Source organism: Phyllobates terribilis, unplaced genomic scaffold (assembly GCF_046119375.1).
Source record: "Phyllobates terribilis strain yellow unplaced genomic scaffold, ASM4611937v1 Scaffold_11__3_contigs__length_659146591, whole genome shotgun sequence".
In the NCBI taxonomy this organism is placed as follows: Eukaryota; Metazoa; Chordata; class Amphibia; order Anura; family Dendrobatidae; genus Phyllobates; species Phyllobates terribilis.
In genome coordinates, this window is record NW_027362771.1 from 343,808,424 (window position 1) to 343,821,424 (window position 13,001).

General features: G+C 41.3%; 1 protein-coding gene across 2 annotated transcripts in view; it reads right to left on the reverse strand.

The window, feature by feature from the left end:
- Positions 1 to 13,001, reverse strand: part of ARID3B (AT-rich interaction domain 3B) — a 51,184-nt gene that overhangs the window by 6,289 nt on the left and 31,894 nt on the right. Inside the window, exons 3-7 of one of the 2 annotated variants that reach the window (XM_073652827.1) lie at positions 12,737 to 12,802; positions 11,881 to 11,953; positions 5,810 to 5,993; positions 4,343 to 4,587; positions 1,108 to 1,245 (exon numbers count right to left, since the gene is read on the reverse strand). In XM_073652827.1, the coding sequence (XP_073508928.1) occupies positions 1,108 to 1,245; positions 4,343 to 4,587; positions 5,810 to 5,993; positions 11,881 to 11,953; positions 12,737 to 12,802 (706 nt within the window). The remainder of the gene's footprint in view (positions 1 to 1,107; positions 1,246 to 4,342; positions 4,588 to 5,809; positions 5,994 to 11,880; positions 11,954 to 12,736; positions 12,803 to 13,001) is intronic. The other variant, XM_073652828.1, reaches the window with a different exon arrangement.

Below are 13,001 nucleotides of genomic sequence, written 5' to 3' on the forward strand. Positions count from 1 at the left end.
AGATTGTACAGGCAGAGTTGGGCATCTCCTGACTGTACAATTCATTTGCATGTGACAGACCAGAAGTGAAGTAGTGGGGACAAGGAGGAGAGTACAATTTTTGTTAGTCTTTTTCAATTTGGCCTGCTGGAAGTTTAGAATCAGTGGGTGCAGCGGTTGTAGTTGCACCCAGACCCAGCAGTCAATGCGGCCCAAAAGGTCTCTTTGACCCATACGAAAAGACAAATACTATTAAAAACCGATAATAGTTAGAGGCCGCGAAGGGAATTTTACATTGGGGCCCATAAGCTTCAAGTTACATCACTGCTATTAGATTCATTGCAGGGAAACTGAACTCCCTCAAAAGAGCCAAACTGATTATTCATTGCTTGCACCTAAGAAACATCATCACTCAGCCATTCTCCTTTCTGATGTAAACTGCAGTCATCACCCTCCTAAAACCTCCATTGCATAGCTTTTGTTCCATTTGGAGCCCAAATACCAGCAATGTAAACACAGTCTGGTGGCCCTAATGCATACATAGCAATCAGGATGGCAATGGACTTCTGATTTACCCACGTGACCAATTACCCCAGCTCCAGTCTCCTCTGTACAGGTGCTGAAAGCTTTCAGTGTTTGCCCAGAAGAGTGCCGGCTGGACCATTAACATGGTATGGGCAGGAATAGGGATAAAAAAGCAACAATGGGAAGAGATGATTGGTGGCCTGACCTAAGCAATCATAAAACAGCGTTTAGCATATGGTTACAATTTTGCTAGAGGGAGGCCAATGAGAGGGGTGCTGTCAGATTGTAGTTTTTCCCCACAAAATCACAGCGTTTTGTAACGCATTTTATTCACTTGTGACAGAATTTTTTTTTTTTTTACAGGAAACCTCAATGCATCTGCTTATCCCTAGTGATTTTACATTATACACCCCATAGCAGCCAAACATAAGGTAATGCAGTATATCAGTATTCAACAAAACATATATTTATATATTATATATAGAAATGTGCACACCATAGCTTAAAAATGATTTAACAAATATAAAATTATTAAATACAAGTGGCTAAAAATCACATGAGCTAGTGAAATACAGTAGGGTTAAAAATAAATAGGGAACTTGCTTGATAAGAATAAAGCATGATAAGGGTTCCCTAGAGCCATGTTCCAACTCATATCCAACTCATCCTTCATATTCTTTGCTATTATGTAAGGCAACGAGAATTTGGCCATGCTGTTCTCCTGATCACCAGTAGGGGGAACTAAAGGAAAGGATAAAAAGCAATCATGTACTAAGCTCGAAAGCTGGAGCTTACAAAAAAAAACCTCACAAGCTAGATTGAGGGTTTACACCTATAGTTCCTGATTCATGTTGGTTACATTAAAAATAGACAGAGTCCTCTGACATTTACCTGTGTATTATTAGAGTATAACTGGACAATGGCTTAATAAGAATCTGATTCACGCTGCTCGTACTTCAGCCCGAACTATGGGCAGTATGGATCAGACCCTGGCTGGCTGCGTTATTGCGTTTTGCAGCAGCGTTTCAGAGAAAACACTTCAGAAAACTGGCCAGAGACTATGGCCTTGATTCATCCAGATCAGCGATGTTCACACCAGTCTAGATGAGGGGGCTTGTGGAGTCCGATGCATCTGAATCATTTGGAGGTGCAGGTCTTAATCCGGTTAGTCTTAAAAATGGTACGTGCCTCTCCACAAATCTTACTGCAGAGACGTAAGATTTGTGGCTTAAGGTACATCACGGCTTGTCAGGAATCAGACGAGTGGGCATTGCCGCGCCCTGTCCCACCCGTGGCTCTGCCCATTGTTAGCCGAAACTAGGATGCAGATTTACATGCGTTTTTTCAGCGTTTTTACATGCTCTTTTTCAAGCACTTTTCCAAGCGATTTTAGCATCACTTGGAAAGTGCTTGACAAGTTGGTCACACAATATAAATCCATGCAACCGGCATGGATTTATATTGTGTGACCAACTTAGATGCTTTAAATGCTGCATCTATTAGTATAAAAGAATTAAAAAGTTAAAACTAAAAAAAAACCTGTATACTCACCTCTCCGGTCTCCTCCCGGCCGCGTCCTCTCTCCTCAGCGTCCCGCGGTGTACTGGCAGGAGCTGCAGTACACCGCGGGACGCCGAGGAGAGAGGACGAGGACGGGAGGAGACCGGAGAAGTGAGTATACAGTTTTTTTTTTTATTTTTAACTTTATTTCTTTTTTTCACCGCGTGGTAGGTGGGATGAAGAGGAGTTGTAGTCTCCTCTTCATCCTGGGTACCACACGCACCGCAATTACGCTGCAAATTCACGGCCATTGAATTTAATTGAAATGCAGCAAATCCACATATACCTGCGGGTTTGCTGCGTTTCAATGTTCCTCAATGGCCGCGAATTTGCGGCGTAATCGCGGTAGAAATGGTCATGCTGCGTTTTGCAACGCAATGCGAATTCGGCGCGCAAATTAGAGCATCATGTGCACAGCACATCCGAATTCACATTGCTTTGCATGGCAGACGGTTTTAGAAGCGTTTTCGCAGCCGTAAAAACGCTTAAAAAAAAAAAAACGCTACGTGGGCACATTGACCACTGTTAGGATAACTCCTTGCTTAACCGCGCTTTGCACAAACAGATTTCTGGTGTAACAACTTTGATGAATTGGGGCCTCTGTGTCATAGTAGGTCCCTGGCGGCTCTTCTCTGCCACAATACCCTGGACAGACAGGTCTCTTCCTATGCATAGACATAGGGAGAGACCTATTAGTCAAGAAGAGTGGGGTGAAGCTTCGGGGGAGGGAGGGGGACCTGCTTATGGCTTACCCAAGTATATTTTCTCTGCAATTTGACAGTGTTTCAGAATAAAATATCCACATCTGCAATAATGCAGCCAAAGTGTGATTCATATTGCTCGTACTACAGAGAACAAAATAAGAGGACACAAAAATGAAGATCAAAATGCTCCAATCCTGATTTTGGATAGACAAAGATGTTAAATATGTCTATAGGCTAATCATTACTTCTATCACTAACCTAGAAGTCAAGGGGGGTGATCCTCATTTCGAGACAATGTACTAGGCCATGTGCATTCAGTTTCTCCTTGTGTACAGGACAGATACAGCAAAAAACCGTTTATTCTAAATTGTACCCTATTGATCCTCACTATACCAACCTGTGAGTCCATAGAGTAAGAATTGTGATGCAACCACAGAATAAACAAGCTAGATTGTGGTGTAGAAGATCAAAGGACACAAACTCAGTTGATTACTTTTATTGGGTATTTCACTGCAAGGGTACGCTCCCATGGGGCTCCAACGAAGCAGCTCTCCAGATGGAAAATCAGTTGCAATTTACAGCACTAGAGTTGTGCTGAGAGTTAAGAAATCTTATGCAATGCTGCAGAGAACATGCACAGCGCGAATTCACAGGCACATGCCAATTTATGCTGCAAATATTACAGTGTATATTACAGTGACTGCTTAATTGCATTATTTTCACAATCTGCAGTGGTATTTATAGGTGTGGATTTTTCTGCAAGAAGTTAGCAGTGGAAATGCCCCAATATGAACATAACCCTAAAGCCTATAAAGAATGAAAGCTGTATGGAAGCTGTGATAATTTAGGATACAAGCGAGATGTATTTCAGTGCTTCTGATGCAATATTTGTTGCAACGGCAAAAAAGGAATCACTTGCATACCATCACTAACATCACTATTCGGACAATCCCTCCTCAATCATTACGTTTCCCCATTGTAAAATAATAACAGCTATACTCACCTTCGGTGCCTGCACTGTTCCAGCAATGTTGGCTCTGGGTCTTCCAGGGCTTGCGTGACATTATATCACACGATCCCTGCATCTAAGCAATGCCAGCTTCACTGTCACCCAACTTCGAACATAACTTACATCCGGAGGAAGTCAGAGCTGCGGCTGCTCTCACTTCCTCCGGATGTCTGAATTGTACAAGCAGGAGAAAGTGAAGCGGCTGAAGATTAGACGTAAAGATTATGTCACACAAGCCCCAGGACAGCCAATGCTGACACTGCTGGAAGAGTGCGGGCTCCAAAGGTGTGTTATTTTATAAGGGGGAAACAGTGTCCGAGTCGTGGACAAGCCCTTAAAACTCTAGTTCTGCATTTACAACAGAAATGAGGAAATGCATTTTAGTTCGGCGATCCACTTTGTGTCTTTGTATATACCGTCTATTGAGCATAAAATTGGATTCAACTTGAAAGAAAAAAAAAAAAAGTGACAAATGTGAGTTGATACTGAACTGTAACACTCCGTGCAAGAATTATCGAAAGAACACAGGTAAGATTTGCAGAGTATATCTCCCTGCAGCACTGACCTTTCTTCAATGGAGTAACTGGTGACATGCGTGTTGTTGGGTGCACGCCAAGGATGGGCACAGGAAGTTTCTGAGCTCCCAAGAGAGCAGTGGGTCCTGCTGGAGTAGGGGAGTAGTTAAAAGAGGTAGTGCCATAGCTGGGACGTCTGCCTTCTCTTCGGTTCCCATCTATTGCAGCTTGCAACTCTGCTGGAGAGCTGAGTGATTTCTTCTCACACTCATAGAGATAAAGGTACTTCATGTATCTGACAAAATAGAATGAATGCACCATGTGAAGAACGATCCTCCTCCGCATCTCACTGTGCAGATATTGGATATGGACATTACTTCTGATTATTTGGACATCTGTAGAAATAATTGACACTTTTGCTTCCTAAAAGTCGCAGTGATGTTCCGCTGAATCATTATTCATTGTCAGTGGCTGCACGATTTTGTACAGTCATTAATAATAAAGCCATTTCCAATTAATTTTTAAAATGATATACCAGAAATCCACTGCGATTTATAGCAGTGGCCTATTAACAGTAGCACTCTCTCCCAAAACTCTTATGCGATACTCAAGGTATTAAAAGGGGTTGACCGGTCTAAAATAAAAAGTCTACAGTCTGTGTGACTGCAGACTTATGAATCCCCCTAGCGCATGCACTGTGCGCGGCAGGGAATCGCCGCTTTCTGAGCCAGGAATGGTGGTAATGTATGCGATATACATAATCCTGGGCAGAAGCAGTCTAGCGGGCGTGCCTCCCTCCATACAAGTGTATTGACACTGCTTCTGCCCAGGAGTATACATATCGCATACATCACTGCCATTTAAATGCTGCAATGATTGGAGCTAGAGCATGCTCACAGGTTTATTTATTTTACCCCAGACATTTGAATGAATGCTCAGAAAATGCTTGACACGATCTTCATATACATTTTTATGCACAAACAACTTGCTTTGCATATATTCAGAAAATGGGACGGCTAAAAAAAATAAAAAATATATGACCAGAAGACACCGACGTGACTTTTTTGAGCATTTTTCTTCAGTTTTTTTTAAATTACAATAGCTTTCAAAAAATATCTGAAAAAAAACACACTAAAAACAGCTAAAAATAACCCTAAATATTTTTTTTCAAAAAGTTTGTAGAAAACGCAAAGAAAAATGTTACCAAAACACTCTAGGAAACATTAAAAAAAAAAAAAACACAAAACCGCATTTCCGCAAGTGGTTTCTGCCTGCCTGAAAAAAACGTCATCTTCTGCCTGATATGAAGTGGTCTCCGCTCCAGAGCTGGATTCATACTTTCCTTATTCATACATTTTCATCCATCCTATGATGAAAATGTATGTCATTGACCGTTAAGAAGTGAAATATATTGGCAGCTTCTTGATGGTAAAAAGCACATAATATGTATCCGTCGTGCGCCCTATTTGTGCATATGTTTGCTGTGCTGATCGACAGATGCGTATCATGGCACTCACTGTGTACGCAGGGTGAAGGCCGCACTGGTAATGGAGGTTGGTAAGTTCAGTCCCTTTGTGATCTCTCTCCAGATTTTCTTATTGATGACCTCGACAAGGCCTCCCTTCTCAGTCACGAGCTTGTACAGCATATACAGGTCCAGCAACTGCTTGGCCATAATGGGAATACGACTGATAGGGGTGCCTGGTTCAACCAAAGGAAAAGGAAAAACAGTTAATAAAGTCTAATGTGCAAAATGACTAAATGCTTACCGCTATAGGCTGAAAGCATTAGTTACACCACGTATCAGCGACATGGAAAGCAGTGCTTAGTTTACATTTTATCCATAATATTACACAATATCACAAATATTTGTCAATTATACTTGATAAGCAGAGTGTCAGACTTTATTATAAGGAAATGACAGGCGGCACAGGGGCGCTGCTCATCTTTTCCTATAAAAGCTGGCCAGTCCTACACAAGTGTGTATTGCTGCGTACACAAAGTTTTATAGCATATGAGGTATCTTAGATAATGTGACTTGCTGAGTCAGACACCCGATAGTGTTAGTGAATAGATGGCAGCCAATGTCCCGGCTTTGTACATGAAAAGCAGATGCTAAACCCCCGTGTCTGTTCTGAGCATTTCCATCTTTAAATATGCATACTGACATCTGTCACAGAGATCACTCCAGCTTCATTTTATTACTATCTGTAACTATCACATTCTCCCGGTCCCCAGAAGTCCCTTGTGTAATGGACCTATGTGACCCGTGTGACACTAATCATGGGGAGTGTCCTGTGACAGTCATCAATCATTGAGGTGGTAGCGAGTCATTCCTGCAGTAAAGATGGAGGGTTGGGGGAGGGATTGATGGACTCCCTTATGTCTGTTCTGTCCCTCATTATTTCCAGACCTGAGGCCTGTGGGGGAGGGGAGGCTGTGTGACAATCACAGCTGTGGGTTGGCGTCACTAGGAATATCTAGCCTGGTACTCTACACCGTCCATTTAGACATGATATAGGAAGCGGTGAAGACAGGATTTAATACATTACTCAACTTAACTATAGGCAAAAAATAAAATGGACTGTGAGAGCATTGCATTAGCTCTCACCACTGCCAGGACAATCAGACAAACAAGGGCTTTACATGTTGTCTCCGTTATGGGATCCCTTGTGATATCAGACAGGAATCACTTGTAATTTCAATAGACTGATCTTTTACTTTAAGGAGATAAAATTCCACATTGTTAGAAGTGGGCAGAAAAGCAGACAACTTTCCAAATCTGGAGAAAACAGGGTCGTCCAAAAAGTGATGTCCGACATGCTGAAGCTGCATGCAAGTGGGAAAGCGAGCGTCTCTGGGTGACGCAAGCACACATACAAGCGACCTGACCAGAGCCTGACCAAATGAGGGCCACCTTCGCATTGAGATGGTTCTTTACCATCAGATATCTATGGCTCTGTTAAGTAAAAGAAAGATGCCAGACAGACGCACTATAGATCAACAGAGGTTTAGGGTATGTTCACACAGTGTTTTTTCAGCGTTTTTCGGACAGAAAAGATGTTTTGTTTTACAGTACCTGTAAAAGCAATGAGATTTCAGAAATTTGCACATAGTTTTTTTTTTTCCTGAATGCTGCTGTGCTCAAATTCATTTATAAAAATCTGCTGCGTGTCAATTCTTTCAGCATTTTTTACCCACTGAAAGTAATGAAATACTTCAAAAATGCAACATAACCATTCTGCTGCATATTTGCAATGTCTTTGGTGAATGAAACTAACTTAACATGTCCTGTAGACGGATCACATGTAATCCTCCTGAAAAACGCAGAGGGGAAAAAAAAAAAAAACTAAAAAAAACCATCACATGTGAACAAATGAGAATTTATCCTAATCACTGAAAAACTGTTACCACTGATTGCGTGAATACGGCCTGTGAACAACCTACAAATTGCTTGATTCCCATCCTGAAATTTGTTCATTCTGATATCAATTTGAACTGGAAAAAAAACGAAACCTTAAAATGGGCGAGTGTCATTTAAAATATATGCCCTAGAATAAAATGCAAATGGCAAAAATAATGATTAGCATTTTGTTCCAACACCCCCAGTTCTGATCAGCCCTCACAATAACTTCCTCCATACTTTATGGTTGGTCATATAATGGTATAATAATACCTAGAGGATTAGTATATGTGGTGAACTTCACTAGCTACATCATTGCACTGACTCAGTGTTTTACAATATACCTTTTTCAATTTCCGGGAAGGAAATCAAAGCTTAGATGCATATCACACCCAACAGGAGCTAATGGGTTCATTAATCACATCCAAATGACAGATTCCACCCCCTATCTTTAACTCACCAAACCCTGCTGGCTTCATATGGCATCTCCCCTCCCCCAAGCACAAACAGCTTCCTCAATAAATGATAGTGACAGGTCCTTCAAGGCTTATCAGATTTCAAGCTCTGTTCAGGAGGCAGGGGGAAGCAGTAGTAGCAGAATGGGCAACCAACTAAATTAGAGGTCAATAAACATCTAAAAAAGAGGAGTCCATTTTCAGAGAACATTTTCCAAAATCAGACAGGTTCAACCATGTTATTACAGAATGTGAACATAGCATTAAAAAAAGGAAGAAAAATGTATCACGATTTACCAACAAAGAATTAATGAAACAGAGAATGACAGCGTGAATTTGGCAGTTGCATAACTTCTATAAAATCAGGGCTATACTGCTTAAGCTCTTTACTCAGCATTATATATAGGATACAGATCCTGAGAGCTGCTGATCTTGAGGCCAAGAGTCAGCCATTACAAATGTGCCAATGATCTACTGGCATTAGATCAAGCAACACAATACAGACAACGGCCTTAGTATACAGCGAACACCAACAAGCATATCACAAATGAAGTCATATAGTGCAAATACTGAAAGTGTTATCAAGTGACAGGTAGACAATACTGCCCCAACACCAAGTAATCTAGGCATGGTGTCAAAAAAGGGGTTGTTCCTTTTCAGTAAATTAATGTCCCAGTCGATGCTCTCGAGGTCTGGCATTGACTGCGGAGCTAAAATAAAGTCGACATTGTGGCAGCAAATCAGTGCGCTCAGCGCCTCTGAAGGAGGTGTTATGTCTACACGGGCAAAAGCATTCAGCTCACTGATTGGCTTCCACTCTGTTAAAGTGACAACTGAACTTCTTGTGTTTCCTTCCTCTACTAACCGATCTAATATTGAAATTATCTTGGAGGGTTCAACGATAACTCCCAAGCAGCACGCCCGCTGTCTTGGGGTTATAACTGACACAGAACTTTGCTTTATTCCCTACATCCAATCGCTCTTGTCACCTGCATCTTCAAAACATCTCCAGAATCAGATCTTCTCACCTTTGAAACTGCTAAAACTCTTACTGTCGCTCTTATTCATTCTCGTCTGGACTACTCAACTCTATACTGATCAGTCTCCCTCTAACCAAACTTTCTCCTCTTCAATCCGTCCCGAATGCAGCAGCCAGGGTCATATGCTTATCCTGCCGCTACACGGATGCCTCCATCCTGTGCCAGTCATTACATTGGTTGCCCATTCGCTACAGAATACAATATAAACTCATCACTCTCACCAACAAAGCTCTCCACAGTTCTGCACCACCCTATATCTCCTCCTTCATCTCTGTATTACCCTACACGTGCCCTCCGTTCTGCAATTGACCTAAGAATAACATCCTCCATAATCTGAAACTCACACCTCCGTCTCCAAGACTTCTCTTGTGCTGTGCCAGTTCTCTGGAATGTACTACCCCAGAAAATCAAACTAATACCTAGCCCCCACATTTTTAAGCATGCTTTAAACAAGCCTATCACCTCAAATCACTAACCTAACTCTTCCCTGTTCCCTGCTTCTAAATATTATTCAGAATCTGCTCCTTTCTATTCATGTGTCTCTATACCCTCCATGCATACGATAACTACACTTAAAAATACTGCCTGATGACCGAATCATGCAGCTTTATATGAAAACCCCCATTTATTATAATGGCTGGACCTGAAATAAGCACTTTTCACCTACTGTGTCTCCCCCCTATTTCCTTATAGACTGTAAGCTTGCGAGCAGGACCCTCACTCCTCCTGTAACTGTTTAAACTGTCTTACCTTGTATTGACTTTATTGTCTGTATAGGTCACCGCTTAATTGCTAAATGCTGCGGAATATGTTGGCGCTACATAATAATAATTTTATTTAATCACCTTTGCTGCCAATGCCAGACACCAGGAACCGCGGCAATGGCTCAGCGGTGGAAAGCGAGTGCAGTGTGGTTTGTTTCTTTATAATAACCTGCAGTTAGGGACATATTTACTGAAAAGGAACCATTTGAAGGCCCATTTATACTGTCGGATAATCCTGCAGATTCTAATGGTAACAACCCATCGCTCACAATAATTGTGCAATGTGAATGGGTGAGAGACTGAAGAATCTGTCCATAAACACTTGTTCATTAAATCATTTATGCAAGTGAAAAAATTCTCGTTCATCTTTTGAAAATTGTGTAATGCAGTAGACTATTGTTCAGCAGTAGTTGGAGCATTAGAACGAGAACATATGGGTTATATCATTCATCGTTATTGCAAATGCTACTGTTCATATAAAACCGTGAAATCAAATATCATATCGCTAATTCAAGAACATTTTCTTTGTACAACACTGTATGAATTCTTGCATTAGAAATAATTACCGCAGTATCACTGATGGGACTTGAATGTTGAGCACAGCTACACTTCAGATTTGTCTGTGTGATCATAGAGCACCAGGTTTTATGTAACCATCACTATGCAAACATTTCATTCACGATTCTTCTCCTGTATAAACACTTGCCTGACAATGTTTGCTAGTTGTGATTAACGATCGCATCATTCATCGTATTAATGAACCCATAGTGCATGGTGCTCATTATACAGGCCAATCGTTATTGTCAGGAAAGAGTAACGACCAGTTTAGAATATCGTTTTTTACAACCACGTGCAAAAAGGACTGCAACCAATCAGAACACTCACAAAGACCAGTGTAACACACCCGTGTTTTGTAGTCTGTACTCCGCCCACAATGCACGGACTGGCCATGGATCTCCTGATCTGAACACGATAGTTTCATATATGGTGTAGGAGGTTGTAAAGTTCAGGTCAAGAAACTCACAACTAGTCAGTGAATAATGATCCAAAACATGCATATGTGAACCTGGCCTAATTGCAACCACTCAGCTAGTTCACATGAGTCATTTTACAATCGTCTGTGTGAGGGAGAGAGAGAAAAATAAATGTATATATTGCAGCATGCACTAGTGTTCAGTTGCAAACTAAAGAGAATCCCCCCTCCTCCCTGTTTTTTTTTTTACCTTCAAATGCTGCAATAGGACACTTTCAATTTTTTTAATTTATTTATTTTGAACACCTTGGGTCTATACTTGCCGCAGGACAGGTTGACCTTCTATTATGTATGGAGGCCTCCCGACTTCCCTGATAATATTATTTATGCTAGATTATAAAGTGCCAGCACATTCTGCAGCGCTTTACTGACATTATTTATCACTGTCCCTATTTGGGCTCACAGTCTAAATTCCCTACGAGTATGTCTTTGGTGTACGGAAGGAAACACGCAAACACTGGGAGAACATACAAACTCCATGCAAATGTTCTCCTTTGTGAACCCAGGACCCCAGCGCTGATAGACAATGCTGCTATAATCATGTAGTTTGAATTCAAATGTCCAATTCTTTGGATTTCCCCAGTTAAACTGCTGCCAAAAGGATCTAAAAAATAATGTTTAACAGCTTTTTTTTCTAGTAGCACTTTGGAAGCCTATATGAAGAGCGGTATAAACTTTGTACCTACAGCATTCTTTGTTCTGAGCAGAGAAAAACGCCAAAAACAAGGCCGCCCAACTGTTCAAAAATGCTATATATACTTTGCCATAATGCAATGAACCATTAAAAGTAACATCTGGTTGCATAAAAAAATGCCGAAAAAAACCCAGCGAAAAACACTAACGAAACACTTTAGAGAAAAGGAGAACAATGACAGCAGCTGCTATTAGCTCACCTTTCTTTTGCATGAAGACAAAGAGATCATCGAGAAATTCTTTCCGTTTAGGATCACTGTCGAGCTCATAAAGCTGTAAGGTAAAAGCATAAATCAGCAAACGTCTCACATACCAAGCTCCGAATTAGAAACTAAACAGCTAAAACTGATGCAAAATTACTTTTCTAAAAAAATTAAGGGGAGTCAAAACTAGAAAAACATGGCTAATTTTGGAAAACAGCTTGGTTACAACACCACACTGGTGTGCCGTTGTTTTTTGGAAGAACAAAGCCATGTTTTAGCAAACCCCTTTAATAAAACTCGCCATATACAATAGGCAGATGTCAGCTAATTGATCATTCAGCCAACAGTGATCTCACCAGAGTCCTTCTACAGGAACACTCAATTGAGTACTACAGTGCTTACTCTCAGAAAGCTACTGCCGGACTCCTGTGGCCGAGGTTCATCTCCTGGAGAGCAAAAGGATCGGCCACTGGAAAACAATTTTATTTATTTCACCCACTTATTTAGCGCTATTAATTCCACAGCGCTTTACAGACATTATCGGCACTGTCCCCATTGGGGCTCAATCTAAATTCCTCAACAGTATGCCTTGGAGCGTGGGAGGAAAACAAAAGAACCCGGAGGAAACCCACGCAAACGCGGGGAAAACATACAAACTCCTTGCAGACGTTGTCCTTGGTGGGATATGAAACCAGGACCCCAGCGCTTCAAGAGTGCTAACCACTGAGCCACCGTGCTGCCCTTAAGTAAGATCCATCTCTCCACGTTGTCTGGGAACAGTCTGTAGATTTCCATACCCTTCAGACTTCTAATGTCTATGGAGGCCTTAACTGCATCTTATTAGCAATATTACCTTTGCAAAATCCCGAGATGCTTCTCTGCTATGTCCATCCCCATGTTCAGACCAAGCAGTGTTCTCCTGACAATAGGAAGGGAAAACAATTTAAATTCAGCATCCAAACAATGAAGAGTTGTGAAATAAAGCCTATGAGGAACACACACACAAAAGATGAGCATCACTAATGTAGCAGTTACCCAATAACTTCTGGCTTCTTTAGGCTATGTTTTAACTCGTATTTAGTGAGCTTTTGATGTAGCAGATTTTCTGCATCAATTAG